The 20,417-nt window shown below is 38.8% G+C and overlaps 1 protein-coding gene across 3 annotated transcripts in view; it reads right to left on the bottom strand.

Annotated features, from left to right (window-relative positions):
* The window catches only part of LOC124787868 (dynein heavy chain, cytoplasmic), a 233,671-nt gene that overhangs the window by 116,840 nt on the left and 96,414 nt on the right, over positions 1 to 20,417 (bottom strand). For all 3 annotated transcript variants that reach the window (XM_047254836.1, XM_047254837.1, XM_047254838.1), the window contains 7 exons: positions 17,247 to 17,432; positions 15,936 to 16,136; positions 15,499 to 15,781; positions 14,791 to 15,051; positions 13,250 to 13,484; positions 8,573 to 8,759; positions 6,890 to 7,013 (listed from right to left, as the gene is read on the bottom strand). In XM_047254836.1, the coding sequence (XP_047110792.1) occupies positions 6,890 to 7,013; positions 8,573 to 8,759; positions 13,250 to 13,484; positions 14,791 to 15,051; positions 15,499 to 15,781; positions 15,936 to 16,136; positions 17,247 to 17,432 (1,477 nt within the window). The remainder of the gene's footprint in view (positions 1 to 6,889; positions 7,014 to 8,572; positions 8,760 to 13,249; positions 13,485 to 14,790; positions 15,052 to 15,498; positions 15,782 to 15,935; positions 16,137 to 17,246; positions 17,433 to 20,417) is intronic.

Below are 20,417 nucleotides of genomic sequence, written 5' to 3'. Positions count from 1 at the left end.
CTGAAAGAATACAGTGGGAATTAGTGCACGGACCTGATGACTGTTTAGACCAGTTTCTAAAATATGTAGACAAATTAGACAGGGCAATGGAGAGAAATGTGCAACAGTTTAGTAACGGAAACCATTACAGTGGGAGGTGGAATTCTGATTACCGTGGAGAGAACCCTAGAAGGGACAATAGAGATTTTCGGAATGAACACCAATATGATAGAACAAGAGAGTACAATGCTAATTGGAGAGGGAGTAACTGGGAAAGCAATGGTGTAACTAGGAACAACAGATGGGAAGGTAACAACAGAATGAATACAAATTGGAGGAGTGACAATAGAGGTAGACATCCGGAAAACTCCGGACCGCCTCAATGAGGGTCCACAGCTTTGGGGCGAACAGATTTAAACATAATAGGACCACTAACTTTCACACAAAACCCTATACTGTAAATAACTGTACCATTAACAAACAGGATAAAAACCAGGAATACCAAGTGAATTACATAAATTTTGATAAAAAATTTTGGGATGCTATGTGGCACAGTAGACCACCACAAAATAAACATAGGAGAGACCAAAGTTCTGACTCAATTCTGGATGAGGAGATGTTAAATGATTTTTACAGGTGGGCAAAAAGGGGAGAGCAAGCAAATAATCAAGAGAGTAACAAATGTTTTAGTTCAGAATTGGGGGGTTTGTTCACACAAGAAGGTAATAGTGAATCAGCTGATGATAAACCTAAGCAACAGGAAAAAGAATCAACCATAGAAAGTGAAAAACAGAGAGAAATAGATGAAACCGGCAGTAAAGTATACCATAGTAGTGATGATGTTAGTATTTTTGATGTGAAAAGTATGGTAAGCAAACCAGTGAGTGAGTACAATGTTTTTATTGAAATAAATAATGAAGTGTTGGAACTTGATGATAGTTGTGGTGACGAAGCACAGGAATATGATAAGAATAATGAAGTGACAGCTGAAAATCAATTGCTACATGTCTTTCCTGATGAGCTCATGGTTAATCAAATTTGGTGATAACAAAAATGAAAATATTGTGAAAGAATTAGATTTGCGTGATATTATTGAAAGTAAAGGAAGCCAATTCTTAGAAATCCTGTGGAACCAGTATAATGAGAGTTGTTGTAGCAAAGTGTTTTGGTATCGTCTAAGTACAATTAGTAGAGTTTTATGCCCACGCTGGTGGGAGAGTAAAAGAAAGAGTCTGAGTGAAAGGTACATAAACAGTAGGGAGATATTTTGTGTGCAGCCAAAGTGTAAACTTGACACTAGTAACTTAGAATCTGAAAATCAGGTAAACCTGATGAACACTGAAAGGGAGGAAGTAGATGGAAATTATAAAGAAATTGAAAAAGATTTATTATATGAAGTCCCCGAGGGGAAGGCAGATGAAAAGGAATTAGGCTGTCCATACATTAAAATAAGAGTAAATCAGTGGGAAGGACACTGTCTTATTGATACAGGAAGTCCCATATGTGTAATATCAGAAAAATTTAGAGATAAAATTAGAGATGGTAAGAACTTTGTAGAAATGCCGGTTGTAGGGGTAAAAATCAGAGGTGCCACTGGTAGGCAAAGTAAGGTAGTTAAGAGTCAAGTATTGTTAACGTTTCAAACTGAAAATGTGGAGTTTGAGCAGGGTTGCCTTGTGGTACCAAGGTTAGAAGAAAATATCATTTTTTGCATGGATTGGGTCTTAAAAGTGGGTGTAAGCTTCTCTTGGGAAGATAAGACTGTTATAATTACTGAACCTGAAAACAGAAATGTACATCCTTAACTGTAGTAATTCTTGCAACCATATCAAAGCTGTTGTAAGCAAGGTAGATAATCAAGCCATAAGTGATAACACATCCTTTGATCTTATAAATGAACAAAATTTCGAAGAATTAGTCGAAGTAAAATTGAAGGAAGCTGTAAATCTAAGTGAAAGTCAGAAAAATCAGTTAAGAGAAGTGTTATGGGAATTTCAGGATACATTCAGTGAGAGACCAGGGAAGGTAAAAGACTATCAGTGCAGACTTCAACTCAGAGATCATCATCCTTTCTTCCTAAAACCATATGGCATTCCATTCTCCAGGAAAAAAGATGTAGAAAGGGAAATCCAAAAAATGGAAACTTGGGGGATTATAGAAAGAAGTAGAAGTGCTTACAACAACCCATTAGTAGTTGTGTCTAAGAGAAATGGTGGGGTTAGACTTGTACTTGACTCTAGGCACCTTAAGTTTTTGATTAGAGAAAATGACCATCCTGACAATATGGATGAACTCCTGTACAAATTTGATAATGTAAAATTTATGAGTAGCGTAGACTTGACATCTGGTTTTCACCAAATACCACTTGAACTTGATTCTAGGAAGTATACTGCCTTTTTGTATGGTGGCAAAAGTTACCAATATTGTGTTGTCCCTTTTGGATTGAATGTATCTGTGGCTGAATTTATCAGAGCACTGGATTTTGTATTAGGTGATGAATTGTCTTCAAAATTAATACTATATGTAGATGACATTCTTGTAACTGGAAAAACCTGGGAAGATCATCTAAACCTTCTGAGACAAGTCTGTTCAAAATTGAGGGAAGGGAGAATGACCGTAAAATTGGAAAAATGTTGTTTTGGAGTTAATGAACTGAAATTTTTGGGGCATAATATTTCAGAAAAGGGAATCTTACCTGATAAGGATAAACTTGAGGCCATTGTAAACTTCCCTACTCCCAAGAACAAAAAACAACTCAAGTCCTTTTTTGGTCTCACTGGATTCTATAGAAAATTTCTTAGTACCCAAGCTTTAAATGCAAACTGCTTATGTAACTTACTAAAAAAGAATACTGTTTGGGATTGGACACAAGAATGTCAGGATGCATTCGTGGAAATAAAACAACAACAACTGTCCCAAAGTCAAACGTTGTATAGACCTGTTATGTCGTTACCATTCTGTATAATGACAGATAGTAGTAATGATATTCGTAGAAACCAAAACCATGATGAAAATTTGAAGTTGGTTAAAAGTTATATAGGGAAAAAGGGAGGAGAAAAGGTAGATCAGTATTATAAAGTACAAAAAGGGATTTTGTTTAGGAGACCTAGACCTGACTTAGACAATTGGAAACTATGTTGGCCTGAGCAATGTATTGACACGTTAATCAGTTACATACATGAAAGCTTCGGACACTGCGGGGCAACAAAATGTATACAGAAGATACAGGAAAATGTATACTTCTATAATATCAGTAGGAGAGTGAAGAAAAAACTTGAAACCTGTGATCGTTGTCAGAGAGTAGAAGTGAGCAACCAAACATCTAAAGGATTGACGCAAAACATTTTACCAAATAAAAACCTTGAATTGACAGCTATTGATCTATATGGACCACTACCAAGGTCAAGTGGAGGGTATAGTTACATCTTCGTTATAGTTGACGTTTTCTCTAAATTTATAAAACTGTATACATTAAAGAGAGCAACCAGTAAACAAATTATCATCAAGCTGACGAATCATTATTTCACAAATGTTGGTATACCCCAGGCCATCATGTCTGATAATGGGTCACAGTTTACATCTAAATTATGGAAAAATTTTATTGAAGATACAGGAATAAAACATATTTTGATTTCGGTTTGTCACCCATCAAGTAACCCAGCAAAAAGGTACATGAGGGAAATTGGAAGGCTCTGCAGAACATACTGTAGTAAAAATCATGTTAATTGGATTGAAAATGTTACTGACTTTGAGGATATAATGAACAGCCTACAGCATTCATCCACTGGTTTTTCACCTTACGAAGTAATGTTTAATAGACGACCTGCAAATTTGATTTCTGAGAATGTTGATTTCCCACCTTTTCAAACTATGACACCGCAGGAAAGAGAGACAGCTGTTAGAAACACTATGAAAAGACAAGGAGAGGTAAGAAAACAGAGACATGATGCAAGAAGTAAAGGAGTACAGTTCAGGACAGGAGATCTGGTTTTAGTAAAAACACAGGAAAAATCTAAATTGATGAGTTCTGAAATAAAGAAATTTTTTGACATCTATATAGGCCCCTTTGAAATCAAGGAAAACCCACACCCTAATGCCTATAGGCTAATCTACCCAAAATCCAAGAAGTTATTTGGACTGCGCAATGTTACAGAGTTAAAACTCTACAAACATGACCCGTAAAATAGTCATTAATAAGTAAAATGCTGCTCGGAAAGAACTAGTTGACTGGCCCAACTACATCACTTTATTGTTTTATCATTCAAGGAAAACTTCATGTCAAAGTGTGGGACTATGTCAGCTAAAAGTATGAAGTAGATTTTTTGTTAATGTGAATTATTTCTGTACTAATTTCTCTTTGTTCTCTAGTATACCCATTCATTAAATTTGGTACGAGATCAGTGTGTCGGACTACGAACCATTCTACAATGTCATAGTAATGTCTCTTAACAGAAACCAAAGTTAATAATGTGGACACTTTTAAAGTAATAAGATATGAATAGTGATTGTGTGTAAGAAGACAAAACCTTGTCATTTCTAAGCTATGTCAGATGGAACATTAATGGATAAAGCAAACTGGAGGTGCTTGTCAGATTATGAGAGTGTACTTTGAAAGACCAGGTATGTTATAGTGTGTTAAAAATATAGTGGGTAGTCATGAAATTTAATCATGCAAAATAAGAATGTATTGAGGTTTAGAGCATTATGGAAACTGATGTTGGTGTATTACTTTTGAAACACTTGTGATGGATTGAAGGTTATGTGATACTAATTTTGAAGTTTATATTGTGGGAGAATATTTTGTAATAGTTTAGATAATTTAATGTTAAAGTGAATGAAGAGCTGTTAGGAATTTATCCCATACCCTTTTACACAATTTGGAATAATTTCTATTCATGGCAATATGCTATTTGAGCACAGGAGAGTAAATAAAAATGAAACACTGCTTAATAATGATGTAAAGTTAAGGTATAAATACTAACAATCTTACACAATTTTAAGTGTAGAGTTTGTCATAATTTGACCTATAAAGCTGAAATAGATGTACAGTGTGAGGATACTGCAATTATAGTCGCAATCATATGGAATGTCTCAGCTATCTCATTATAAAGGAAACATTAAATCATAAATATGTAAACCAATCTGACTCTGAAAATACAGTGCTGATCACACATAATTGAATTTGCACTGGATTCACCATGTGATTCCATTCATCACGTATACATGAATTTTCCCTACGAGAGAACCATTTAACATTGTGTATAAGTATTACAATATTTTGAACTATGTCTATTTTATGTATGTGGTTAAAAGAACCTGTTTATTTTAGAATAATGATTTCTTTAGATTTAATGGTTGTTTTGGGCACAAGCCATGCCATAAGGTATTTTATTGAAGCACTTATATTAAAAGATTGTGAGAGATGCCTGCATTCCACAGTTCACTTAATATATTCTAAAGAAACCACTGACAATCAGAAGAATGAGGTTAACTAAGATGCATTAAGTCGGTATTGAAGTAAATTTGAGTTTATGCATATACTATATAATTATGTACCCATCTTAACACGGCTCTGCAGCTACCATGATCAATTAAATATAAGGCGCCATATTTTATTGTTAGTTATAAGCTCATTACACTTACTGCTCAATACAGCCAATGTAACTTTCAAATTGTATATCATGGAAAGTATATATATAAAAACTAAGATCACTTGGGAAACCAATTTTATTACTAACTTTCGGAACTGGAAATTTTATTATGTGTGTATTAGATATATTTTATTCCATAGTGACACACAATCCCATGCATGCCATGCATGGACTTGTGTGGGCCTACAAACCAGTTAGTCTCATCCAAACACAAAGAAAAACCGCAGGAACATCGCAGTGGAATCACCTCTAGACTTCACGAACGAAGACAACAACGCAGCCATCGATATGAGTTAAGTACCAAACTGTTTGTACTTGTTAACGACCTCGGACTATAAATTTGAATCTCCTGTAGTGCCTGAAGTCACCATGTGGACAAAGGAGTAGGACAACTCAAAGAACTGTGGAAATCTTAGGAAGAGGTCTGTTAAACCTTCTACTTTTGACAGTCTGTGCATCTTAGTTTTTTGAACCCTATCCTCTAACTCTCTCCCAGAGGAATAATTATTTTAAAAAACATAATGCTTCAGGATAAAATATTTTTACTTCCAGACTACCTGATCACAAACAACTCATCTAAATAAAACCTGGTCCAGTTCTTATAACCTGATGCCACTTTGGCACAGTTAGTGTGTCAATTTCCCTGATTATTTTATGAAACAGCTTCCTATTTGCTCAAACCTTTCTACTACAGAAAAATCCCAAGCAGAAATCTAATCCAGGAACTCCGCATCAGTCACCAGTAACGTTAAAGACTAGATAACCAAAGTAGCCTACATGAAAAACGGTCATCCCACAAATATTGAATTTAGTGTGAACTCATAGACGTTCAGGCTCACTTTTGTAGTTATTAGAGAGCCCATTTCCATTAAGCAGGCTTTCAAGAATTTCGTTCTTATTCAAATTTATGGAGAGGTGGATAACATGATTTCTGCTTTTTATAAGATGCAGGCATACCTAGTTTTATCATTCACACAGCTCCATAATTGTTACATACAACACACAAAACTAAACTAAGGAAGGCAATAAACAGGTAAATCTGAAAATAATAGAACTAGTTTTGATACACTTCTAACACAGTCTATCTTCTTTGACTGCCAGTAACTCACCCTGGTCACATATGCAACAGGTTATATTTCTAATTTTAATTTTCTTATAAGATACTGCTCAATATGCTTTAGATTGCCGTATCAGAGGTCAAGTGTTCTTAAGAAAGTTCAGAAAATACATTTTTAACAAATACATCCTAACATACTTACCAGCCATCTCAGCCCGTGTGTAGTTTACATTAGGGAAGACATCAGACAACAGTGAGAAAAGCAAAGGAATGTCCTCAGCAACAAGTTTTGGAACCATTGTTTCACATACTGATTGTATAAGAATCTGAAAGAGAGAGAGAATATTTTTTAAATTTATTACGCCTGCACGCCATATGAAATTACAGTTAAGCCACGAAATTGATTATGATGTATCATAACAAAAATCTGTATTTTGTTAATTAACTTTCCCTTTGTTATTAAAACTGGACATTACTGAAAGTGGTGAAGAAATTTTAATGATTCACAGGAAAAAGCCAGATTATTTAGATTTACTGGGGGTGGACAACAATGTGGAAACACCAAAACACGTCACCATGCCTAATAAGCTGCAGGAAAACCACTGGCATTGAAAACAGCTTCCAGCTGACTCTTATTAAGGATAAATACAAGTACTGTATTGGCTTCAAGGGAATTGTTCCTGCAAAACACTGGAAAGTTCAGGTAACTACAATAGAGGTGGACAGCAATCTCCCAATCTTCTCTCCAAAGTAGACCACAGAGCCTCAATAATATCGAGATCTGGTGACTGTGGTGGCCGGGGTAGATGCGAAAATTCATCGCCGTGCTCACAAATTCAAATGGTTCAAATGGCTCTGAGCACTATGGGACTCAACTGCTGTGGTCATAAGTCCCCTAGAACTTAGAACTACTTAAACCTAAATAACCTAAGGACATCACACACATCCATGCCCGAGGCAGGATTCGAACCTGCGACCGTAGCGGTCGTGCGGTTCCAGACTGTAGCGCCTTTAACCGCTCGGCCACTCCGGCCGGCTGCCATGCTCACAAAGTCAGTCCTGTATAATGCGAGCCGTGCAACCAGGGGCCCTGTTGCCTTGCAACATGTCAGCATTGGGAAACAAACACTGTACCGTGGGATGGACCTCATCAGCCAAATGGTCACATAACCCTTAGCAGTAATACGAACTTGCAGAGTAACCACGGAGCCTATGGAATACCATGAGATGGCTGCCCAAATCACCAAACCCACATCATGTTTCGTAACTGGGACAAACTCTGCCAGGAGTTGGAAACAGATGGAACCTTCCATTGCTCAATAACCCAGGTTTTACAGCTCTGATACCACATATTCCAGTTACAGGCACCTGCATCACTAATGGTTTTGGAATTCTCACCCTTCAATTCCCTGCTTAAGCAGCTCCCTTTGAGCTGTTTTGGTGCTGACAAGTTTCGCAAGTGTGACATTCAGTTCTGCAGTGACTTTTGCAGCTGTCATCTTATTTTTCGTCACAATTACCTTCAATGACCATCTGTCACAATCACTTGACACATTTCTTCATACGAGTTGAGACTTAGCAGCTGTATTTCTGCTTTCCTTGTATGCGGTACAAATTTTTGATACAGTGCCTCTTGAAACACCAAACACTTCCACTACCTTCGTTCTTGAAGCATTCATTGAACGAGCAACAACACTTTACCCACGTTCAAATGCACTGACACAGAGAACTGTTCTGACCGTGACTGACACTTGCAATGCATCAAGGACAATGTAGCGGTGCCCTCCGTGGTCAAATATAATAGTGCAACATGCAGGCTTGGCTAGTTTCCATATTTTTGTCCACACCTTGCAGGACTAAAATTCACACTAAAAATGGCACTTACCTCTTGTTCTGGAAGGTTTTCTGCTATGGAAGCTTCATCAATGTTAGATTCACCTCTCAGTTTTTTACTTTCTTTAATTTTCATTATGCGATCTCGCTTGACATTACCGGCACTTACAAGCACCGACTTCAAAGCTCGAAGACCAAAATCATAATGGGATTGATTTGATAGTTGCTCACCACATAATCTGAAGAAGGTAAAACAAATGTTATCTCATAGAAACTGAGTTACCTGCGGTCCATCTTTGCTTCATGTTCATGTTCAAAAGCAGAAGAATCTGGAAAAGTCTGCTAACTGAAATCAAAATTTAGGTCCAAAAGAAATGCAAGATACTTCTCCATCTACGAGACATTCTGAACATTGGTAAATAAACTGCTGCAGGCAAATCAGAACAAAACAACAAATTTAATGACTCCTTACTCTCCTTCCCTCCTTGTCTTTTGTGTTTACTTCAGTTCTGTTCAAATCTCACTAGACAGCAGCGTTTCTATTAATCCACCTTCTGCTTAATAATTTGAAACTTTATTATACAGGGTGATTATAATTAAAGTTAAACTTTTAAAACGCTGCAGAAATAACATCAGTGGTCACAATGACATCAAATTGCAACGAAATATTATCGAAGAAGGGGGAGAATGTATGGCAAAAGAAAAAAAATAGTATGAAAATTGATCAATAGATGATGCTGTACATGTCAATACATAAATGAAAACAGCTGTCATGCCCACGACCCATTAAACTTGGTATAAAGACATCAGGTACACGGCTTTTCCTCCTTTTACATCTGAGACATTCGCCATGACTGTCTCAATGCAGGATTGTGCTTTGCTTGTAAAGCTGTATTACAAGAAGGATTATTGTGCACCCATCACTCTGCAGAAGTTCCAGACATTGAAGGGTTTGAAAAAAAGGCATTGGTCTGATGACTGCCGTGGGTCTGGAGAAAAGGATTCGGAAATTCGGAAAGACACGTTCGTTTGTTGTGCAACCTGGTAGAGGGAGGAAATGAATTGATTCGATGTCGGAGGAAGCGGCGGCCACAGCAATGCAGGAGGAGTTGAGTGATGGTGTGCAAATGTGTAGTGCACGGAGAATTTCTCTATCATTGGACATACCCATGAGCACAGTGCGTAAAATCCTACAATACATCCTTCTTTGCTGAAGTTCCTGGCAGATTAAAACTGTCTGCCGGACCGAGACTCGAACTCGGGACCTTTGCCTTTCACGGGAAAGTGCTCTACTACCTGAGCTGCCCAAGCATGACTCACGCCCTGTGCTCACAGCTTTACTTCTGCTAGTACCTCATCTCCTACCTTCCAAACTTTACAGAAGCTCTCCTGCTCTCCTCAGGAGAGCTTCTGTAAAGTTTGGAAGGTAGGAGACCAGGTACTAGCAGAAGTAAAGCTCTGAGGACAGGGCATGAGTCATGCTTGGGTAGCTCAGGTAGTAGAGCACTTCTTACCCGCGAAAGGCAAAGGTCCCGAGTTCGAGTCTCGGTCTGGCAGAAAGTTTTAATCTGCTAGGAAGTTTCATATCAGCACACACTCCGTTGCAGAGTGAAAATCTCATTCTGGATCTTCTTTGCTATCCATTCAAAATTACCCATGTGCACGAATTGCTTCCTGTTGAACTGCCAGCAAGAGAGACCTTTGTGAAAATTATTTTATGAGCTCTTCTCAGATGTTTCACGTGAATGTTCAGCTAATATTTTCATCCAGTTCTGTCCTGAGCCAGTTCTGTTTATTATCTTTATTTTCAATATCTACTGTGAGTTTAGCTTGGTTCACATACATTTATTAATCTGTGTAAGACAGTTTTGACTACAGTGAAGTTCTTAAAATTCTGTTCAGAGGGCAATGATTTGTAGCAACACCATTTCCATTTCAGGGTTGAAGGAACAGATCCGTATAGTTTTAGAATTTCTTGCTCGCATGGAAGTGGACAATGATTGACCATGGAAGATTTTGTGAACACACGAAGCCCACTTTCTTCTGACAGGGCACGTCAATACACAGAATTGTCGAATACGGGCAGAGGAAAATCCACACGAAAATCAACCAGTACCACATCATGAAAAGGTCACTGGGTGGTGTGGCTTTATGGCATTATTAATCATAGGGCCATATTTTATCAAAGATACTGGTGCTTCTGGTCCTGTTACCTGTACCGTCACTAGTAAGCTTTAGGAGAGTCTTTTGCGCAATCCCATCCTTCCAGCTCTCCAACAGCATAGATGTGTGGATGGGATCACTTTTATGCAAAATGGCGCACCTCCACACATTGCAAATCCAGTTAAGCAGCTGCAGAAGTGCCATTTTGGAAATGCTAGAATTATCAGCTGCCATTTCCCTACAGCCTGACTGTCCCGATCACCTGATCTTAATCCGTGTGACTTCTGGCTGCAGGGCTATCTGAAAGATGATGTGTTCAGTGTTCCGACTGCAAACTTCGATGCATTGAAGGCATGCATTGTGCAACACATTCTGAATATGACTCTGGAAACACTTCAATCAGTTGTCAAACATGCTATATCTCGATTTCAACTTGTTGCTAAAAATGGTGGACTGCATATGAAACATGTTTTGCACCCCTCGCACGAAAACTAATAATCCGATTTGATTTTGATTGATTCTTTTTAGGCAGTTTTTGGCCTCAGGACAATTAAAATCAAAATTTTCCCATCTGATGTGACCTTGCCATGGTGGATGGGCTTATGTAACTAACAGTACCACACCTGTACATCCATGGACACTGAGTAGTATAGTTTTACGTCAAACATACACCTTAGGCATTATTGTACGATTCATTTGTCATTTGCAGTTGACCACTATTGAATTATGATGCTTACTGCACCATCTATTGCTACATTTTGTAACTTTATTTTTCTTCTGCCATATATTTCCCCCATCACCACTAATAATCCACTGCAATTTGACGTCATTCTGACCAGTGGAGTTATTTCTACAGCGGTTTGAAAGTATAACTTTAATTATAATCACCCTGTATATCTTACAGATCTCTCCTCCCCAGCATACACTCATTCTGAGTTATTTGCTTTGTCTGTCACTTTGCGGGCTCATTATTTCAAAACCTACTGCCTTCTACATTCTAAATATTACAAATCCCATGTTCTGAACTCCAGAGAATTTAACACATGGTAGATACAAAACAGTAAGTAAGGCTGTATGATGCACACATTTTCAGTTCATTAATCACTTACATAAGGACAAAGAAAATATCTGATCTAAACTGTTACAATTACCAAAGTCAGTAAAAATGTACAAAAATAACATGTTTCAAGTAAATTCATTGTATGTTATGTTTATCACTACACAGAAAGTACACTGTCCAGTCAAATTAATGTAACTGTCAAAAGCCTGAATAATCACCTTTTGCAGCATAAAACCCTGTGAGACATGCAGGAAGAGTCAATCAGGTTCTACAAGGTACTGACAGGGATGCAGAGACATACGAACTCTGGTGCCGAGACCAGCTGCACAATGTTTCTCGGCTGATGACAATCCCTGGTGGGAACAGCCCAATCGAGGCGGTGCCACAGATTTTTCAACTGGGTTTAAATCTGGCAAGTTCAGTGGCCAGGAGGGTAAAATACACTCCTCCTGGTGCTCTTCAAACCATGCACTTACATTGCAAGCTGTGTGACACGTTGTGTTGGCCAGCTGGTAGAAGCCATCAAGCTGAGGAAAAACAACTGTATATAGGGGTGGACATGGTCTCCAATGTCAGATGCCTATTTGTGTTGAACCACTGTGCTGCCTATTTGTGTTGAACCACTGTGCCTTCCAGAATGACTAGATCACCCAGGTAATGACACAAAAACATTTACCAAAGCATAACGCACCTTCCTCTGGCCTGGACCCTTGCAATGATTGTTGCAGGGTATTTGCTTTCAGTCTGACGGAACATAAAACACGATTCATCTGAAAAGGACACTTCTTGCCACTCAGATGACCTCCAGTTGCATTATTGGCAAGCAAATCCAGCCTTGTCGCTGATGAACAACAGTCAGCACTGGTGCATGAACCAGGGGCCTGCTGTGGAGGCTCATACACAGCAACGGAATGGCATTGGGGAAATCCTGTTGGTAGCTTCTTGGTCCATCTGGGCAGTCAGTTGCTCAACAGCTACACAGCTATTCACCCACACACATCTCCGCAGCAGTGGTTCACCCACCATCTATGGCTCATGCTGCATCATATTTGCTTCAGCACCAGTTTGGGATAGCATCATTTTGCAACTCATGTTATAATTCAACAACAGAAGCACACAAACAGTTTGTATTTACCAACTTAGCCATTTTGGAAATACTTCCACCATTCGCCTAAAAGTCAATGATCATACCCAGTCTGGATGTCAATCTGTTCCTGCACCGTTTTCTGCCTACCCCCAATATATACCATCCACTGCTAGTGCTGCTGTCTTCGACTGGTTACTGACTGCACGGTGATGTCAAACTTAGGTGATGGACAAATTAATGTGACTTGATCTTGTATATGAATAATTCCTCACAATTTCACATCTTTAGCACTAATACTATTGTTAACTGCAATCAATCTCTCGCCGTCACACCCCCTCTCACCCCCACCACACACACACACACACACACACACACACACACACACACACACACACACTTTCTCCAATCCGAAATCTTACTTGAAGAATGGGACAATCTTGCAAGCCAACTTTTCTGCTGTTCGGAATCCTTGAGAGAAGAGCATAACTTCTGCAATTAACTGTCTGTCTGGCTTTGTCATTGCTAGTGAACGGAACAGTTTCTTCAGATTATCGGGCAGATTTGAACGACCAGCATAGCCTGGATTCATTGTAATAAATATGGCCATATCTGTAGACACACGTACTTGTTTGCCAACAAGTTCAACTGTTATACCTGCAAAAAAACGAAGTGTGAAATTGCGCTCCAATGACTGCATCACCTTATCATAGAAAGTAAATCATTTTACCTTAGAGGAACAAGAAAGGCTGAATTTGGAATAGGGGCACAGACTAGTAGTGGAACAATTGATGAGAGATGGTTGGGCAGAGTGGATGGACTGTTAAGGGGAAGGAGCATAGAGGGTGAAGATTGGGGATGGGAGGGGAAGAGGAGGGTGATTATGTGGGGGAGAGGACGAGGCATGGAGTGAGAAGAGGGGCATGTGAGGAAGGGGAGGGAGATGAGTAGAGTTATGTGTGGAGGAGAGGGCAGCTTGTGTGTGTGTGTGTGTGTGTGTGTGTGTGTGTGTGTGTGTGTGTGTAGGGCAGGGAAGGAGGAAAAATGATGTGGGTGGGGAAGAGAGGAGTGGGGAAGAGAGGAGTGGGGAAGAGAGGAGTGGGGAAGAGAGGAGTGGGGAAGAGAGGAGTGGGGAAGAGAGGAGTGGGGAAGAGAGGAGTGGGGAAGAGAGGAGTGGGGAAGAGAGGAGTGGGGAAGAGAGGAGTGGGGAAGAGAGGAGATCAAAGATTATGGGTAACAGTGCGGAGCAGTTGGGGAGTGTGGGTAGAGGAGGGTATGTAAGGAGAGGAAGGGTAGAAGGCTATGGAAGGAGAGGGTGTGTAACAGAGGGGACTAAGAGGGCAATAAAGAAGGACAGAAGAGAAATGGGAAAATAATATCATAGAAGCTTCTGAAGAATGTAAATAAAAGTAGAAAATAAGGTTATCAGGAAAAGAATACAATTAAAGCAAAAAATCATACAAACAAGATTTAAAAATATATCTAATGTTAGTAACGGCAGTAGCTTATCATCATGCAATACAACCACTTAACTCCCATTCTTTAAAGGATCAAACTGCCATTTATGAAACAGTTTCAAAAGTCTCATTACTTTTCAAATAAGTTAAGAACAGGTAAAAAATTATGCTTTAAGTTTGTTGGAAGTTGCTCATTTTCAAACGCTGGACAAATGAAGTCCAGATAATTGCACACTGTTGGTTAAACTGGCTCAAGACGAACACACAATTGCTAATTTTAATACTTGTCTTAGTGTGTGAAATGTTTAACATAAAATTATACTGCTTAATAAGCAGATTATGACAGAATTTTAAATTTTTAAATATGATCAATAACTAGGCGAAATACTGAAAATCAAATTTATGCTGCCCACTCTTGGACAATCTCTTCGTAAAAAGACAGTGCGTTCATGCCTCAAAATCTGCAGTTTTCCACTTATCAGTACTGAGGTGAAATGACTACTTACTTCCTTCTTTCTTTCCATCCTGTGCAGATTTCAGTGCTTCTTGTATAGTTTGGACTTGCTGAGACACAGCAGACAACATACGTTCCTCCAGTCGATTGAATTCGTCAAAGCAGCCCCAGGCACCAACCTGACAAAGTCCTACAAAAATTCGACCCATAGCTTGGAAATCAAATGTCTCATCACAGTTGAACACTAGAACAAAACGACCAAGTTGGTGTCCAAGGGCTTTCACAGACTCCGTTTTGCCAGTTCCAGCAGGACCTGCAAGAAACAAACTGATTGAAAACAGACAGACAATTTCAACTGTACAGTAAACAAAGTAAATGAGAAGTGGCAGTTTAGCACAAATGGTTACCAATTTTTCTTCATTACACACACACACACACACACACACGCACGCACGCACGCACGCACGCACGCACACCATTAAACTTACATTTGTAGTTATTTACATTATTTTCGCACAAGACTAAAACTTATTCCATCATCATACTTTGAATTTACAGCCATGAATTCTAACAGCAACCATGTACCTTTTGTATCACAATGACCATTAATCAATGTACTTTGATGTAAATGTCGAGAGAGATAGACAGAGACAGACTTCAGCTTCTCTCTGTTCTTGGAATAATTTTTATCATCAAAATATTAAGGGCCAATTCACACTTGAAAGAAAAAAAATAAGAATGTGGTATAATGGGTGCTTACCAAACGGAGAACCTCCAAGCCTAGCTTCCAAGGCTTGTGTCATTGTAAGGTAGCAACGATCAGTAAGTGGTGTCTGCACCAGCCGGTCTTGAACACCAAGATATTCAAACCCATAAAAGAACTTCGCATTGGCCATGTGAATTGTAAGCTGCTGTAAAACATCTGTTTGTCGAGGATCAAAATAGAAGCGCATCTGGCACAACCACTCAAATGCCTTTGGACCAGATACTCCCGTAGCAATTAGCCTTCTTGTGACTGTACGTTTGTGTACAAACTCATTTATCTGAGAAGTATTAAACAATCAGCATCAGTGAAATTATCAACAGATGGTAGCTTGAAAATATCTCAGGAAATTCATACACTAATTCTGCACAACTTCCACAAACTACATTTGCACTTGTGCTATTTCTACTTTTAACTAGTGAGTTTCTCCTTACCAAATGTTCCAGTTTCTTTCTCCGCAGAGGTGGCTGCTCCTGCAAGACTGAGTCTGCAAGCACGTTAAGTGTCGTCTCAACTTGGCCAAGAACACGCTCCAGAGGTGCCATCCCCTGTTCAGGACTAGCACCTACTTGATGCAGTGCAGCCTCAACATCCTCGCTCCAAAGAATTTGTGCAGCCAAGATCACTATTTGAGCCTGAAAACAATATAAATGACAACTCTCTACCTCTCTTTAAGTATTGTAAAAATCTCAAGTAAAATCAATTATTACAACAAACATTATGGAATGGTTAACATCATAAGGAAGTACCTTGATAACAAACGTCCTGCACTATTGTCACAAGTGTCTCTTATCACAAATTAAAAATGGCGTTACTGTTATTTTATATTGAAAAATAAAAGGAAAGATGAAATTGGAGGTCAAAATCATAATTTATGAACTGAAGTTCTGAATATTTCGAATGAAGATGTCACAAATTGTGTGTTAGGCTTACTGTCAGTCCAACTGTGTGTTTCATTAATTGGTGAGTATTCACACCAAGTTTCTCCATTGTGATGCCAGTCAATTACTCTCAATTCAGTTCTTTGTTACTACTTCATTTGTCTTCCTACTTCATTTGTCTTGCCTATGTTTTATGGATAGAACCAATATCATTTACTACATTCCAACATTCACTGAAAGGCATAGAGTGGAGAGACTAGTGCCATTTGTTCTATTCATTTAAAAAGTGTATTGTTTGTTCGATAATTTAATAGGTATTTTTCCGTCACTGCCTTACAGAAATGTAATTTTCTTATGGCCATGTTTGAAGGAGGAACCTTATAACAAAATCTGTGAATACAAGTTTCAATGTCTCCTAGCATTGTCATCAAGGGTGAGAAACTGCATTTCCCTTGACAATTATGGAGGTCCTCAAAATATCTAATCATCATTTGAATTTAGATGGATTAATGTTTCACCAATGCCTTACATTTCTCTTGCATTGCTAATAGGTAGTGTACTGATTAATTTATTATTATAAAAAATAAAATTTTACTCATAGGAAATGATATTATACCTATCTGACATCAAATATTCTTCACAAATGAAGGGCATGCTACATAATCCAAACTTAATTCACAATTATTTCAAAGGTTTACATATGTGCATACTCAATAAATTGTGCAGTAAGAAAAGGGAAAGAGGAAAAGGAAGCATTTTACTTAACACTCATGTGCTTGCAAAATAACTACTTAGTACTAATTATAAAAAATTATGTTCAAATAACTGCTTCTGTGAAATGTGTAACAGAAGGTAAGGAATTACCTGATATTTGTCACACCAGTTCATGTAAGCTGATGGATCAATACCACCTTCTTTGAACTGCTTAATATCTTGCACAGCCTGGGCCAAAGATGATGCCAATGTCAATCTCATTTGGCTCTCCACTAATGTAAGCCACTCATTTATCTTTGGATGGTCCACTGTTGAAACTGGCTCCATGAACTTGACCTAAACAAGAAGAAAATTTAGTGCAGTGAATCTGGACCAGTTTTGTTAGTTTATAAACAGTATTTTCATCGATGTGAAGGAAGATTCTATTTTCTCTTTGGTGTGTGTATGTTGCTCTTTTTTAGTGCAGCACCATAAAAATCTAATAAGTTAACCACCATGAGCTTTGTAAACAGAATTGGCAACAACTGCAGTGTTAGTAACTTTATCATCTACAAATCTTTTTGTTTGTTTTTTGCCTAAGTATTTATCATTTGTCAAATAAGACAAAGGAAAAGCCACAGGGTTTCCATCCTAAGAGTCGTCAGGCACATTTTCTCTCATGTTTTGGCAGATATTTGCAATGCCAGTTTTGCAATGTGTAAATTGAGTTGTTGGAAACAAATATTGCTCTTGATATCTTTTAAGCAATACTTAGTGTTAATGGAAAGGGTCTGTTTCCCCTTTACAGACAACATGATTATTAAAGTGGGATTTTACATGCCTATTCAACCAAGCAGTTGAGTGCAATATTAGTTTTATTGCCATGTATTAACAGAGACTTTACTGTCTCCGTCGTCGTGGAAGACAGACAATATATAAAACAATAGAAGACGTTGAAATGACAACATCTGCTGCCGACAAGAAGAAGAATACTATCAAATCTGTCGCTGCACACTCTCTATTGGATGGACCCGCAGTCTTCTGTGGTTGCAGACTGAACTTCAGTATTGACATCAATGATTCCTTTACCCATGGCAACGGATGGTTAACAGTCGCTATTGTACGAGGTGGTACAGGTGTGCCAAATGTATCGGGACTGGAAAGCTTTGTCGATCGTGACGTCATAGCCTATCGAACATATCATGTAACTGAAAATGCAAATAAAGACTTCGGCAAATCAACATATATGTCACATGAAGAATAACTTTCTGCAGTGTCTAAGCAGCTCTGCTGCATCGCATAACCAGTCAGCAAGGAAGGTTGCAAGCTGTCTGGCTTGCCTCCTTCCATTTATATACTAAATTCGTCTGGCCCTTCTCACACCAGCCAATAGGCACGATTCTTCAGTTTCATCAAGTTAAAAGTCATAAGGTTACTTAATGCTGGGGAAAGTATTTTATAAATCTAAAGTGGCTGTCAGTCGAGGCTTGTAGTTCTATTCTATAAATGTGTGACAACTGCTTAGTTTGCACAGAACTCTGAGAACGACTGGAGAGATGTCACAGCATTCAGAGGCTTTGTTCTAGCTTATGCATATCAAGGAGTCACCTGAAAGGCTCACCACACTCCCCTGTTAATCAAGCTAAGAAGGGGTTCGCAGTATTCAGAGGAGGAGGAGGAGATTAACATTTAATGTCCTGTTGACAACGAGGTCATTAAGAGACGGAGCACAAGCTCGGATTAGGGAAGGATTGGGAAGGAAATCAGCCATGCCCTTTCAAAAGAACCATCCCAGCAATTGCCTGAAATGATGTAGGGAAATCACGGAAAACCAAATTCAGGATGGCCGGAGAAAGGTTTGAACCATCGTCATCCTAAATGTGTGCAGTATTCAGCACAGTACAGCTCTGTAGAAGGCTGAGAGTGGTGGTGAGAGATCACAAGTCTTGGAATGTCTGGGAATATGGGGTGGGAAGAGGAGCCTCAGGGAGTTCTTGTCACGTAGGTTAGGATTCCAGAAACTAAAAAGTGTACAAAAATCACTGATTCACCCATTGTCTAGTGACATCAGATGGTGGTAAACTGGTGAGAAAGATGTGCTCTGATTGGGCCACATCTGGAGACCTGTGATGGGAATTTATTAAACATGGCAATTTTCAAACTACTGGAGGAAAACAGGAACGTTTTTCCTGAGTGGCAGCTGTGGCCAGAATGGCGGAAACAACAGAATTGGGGGCAGCGACACATGAAGATAGACACACTTAGTGTGGATGTGAAAGGTCACTGGTTTAAGATGTCGAGGGCTGACTTCAAACATCAGATGGGACTTCACAATGTCTGAGCCCTGACTAGCAAGATTCTGTTTCTTCTTATGTGACCATGCACAGATGGCTTACTGTCACAGCAGACTGGTGAGAATATGTAAGGGCTCCAATGATAGGTGGGTACTGATGTTTGCGAAAGGAATGTACCATTTCCATAGTACTCTTAATCCTGGTTCTAGAGATAGTTTCATTTATTATTCATTCAAAAACTGGTGTAATTAAAATATTTGGTGGGTTGCATTCGTATTGGGGATTGAATGTGCAGCTAGGATATGGTAGTGCTCTCCTCAGTTGCTTCATACCTTTATTACAATAAATTTTTCTAATATTAATGTGACTGTCTTATGCTATGTCATTGCTTTTAATATAATAAAATATCTATTTAATTTTATTTTTATTTTAAGCACCTTGTAGTTTCCTTCATTTCACCACCACCACCACCACCACCACCACCACCACCACCACCACCACCACCACCAGTTCTGTAGGATTTCATAGCAATTCCTCATCTTGGGATTCCACATTAGGGACATTTTTGCAATAGCATCTCTGTTGGGCAATTAAAATATAACATTTGGTAATAGGGAGTGTGACAGGGTCTGGGCAGCACCATCATTCCAGTACTAGTTCACAACCATACGCCATGGGGTTTTGCAAGTGCAGGCCACAGCACTGCCCAGTTGCTGCTGGATTAGAAGTTGTTCATGTTTTAATGTCGCTGTTAATACATATCTACACCACACTACTCTACAGAATGGACACACAAAATTTTGTTAGCGGAATCATTTTGTTTCTAGAGGGGAAACAAGGAGATGCTCTCTGTTGACGCTGGGCATCGCATGAAAGACATGACAAGCAGCTTTTACTTGGGCTGACTCCAGCTACATACTGCAAAAACAAAACTGAGTATCTGCCGAAACATCAGAGAAAACTCATTTGTTGATTATTAGGAGGGACGCCCAATATACAGGGTGTCCCAAAATAATGTATACACTCTTTGAAACAGAATCTCTCTTTA

This window comes from Schistocerca piceifrons, chromosome 3 (assembly GCF_021461385.2).
Source record: "Schistocerca piceifrons isolate TAMUIC-IGC-003096 chromosome 3, iqSchPice1.1, whole genome shotgun sequence".
Lineage (NCBI taxonomy): Eukaryota > Metazoa > Arthropoda > Insecta > Orthoptera > Acrididae > Schistocerca > Schistocerca piceifrons.
The sequence above is the reverse complement of the archived record's forward strand: the minus strand, read 5'-3'. Positions and strand labels throughout refer to the sequence as shown.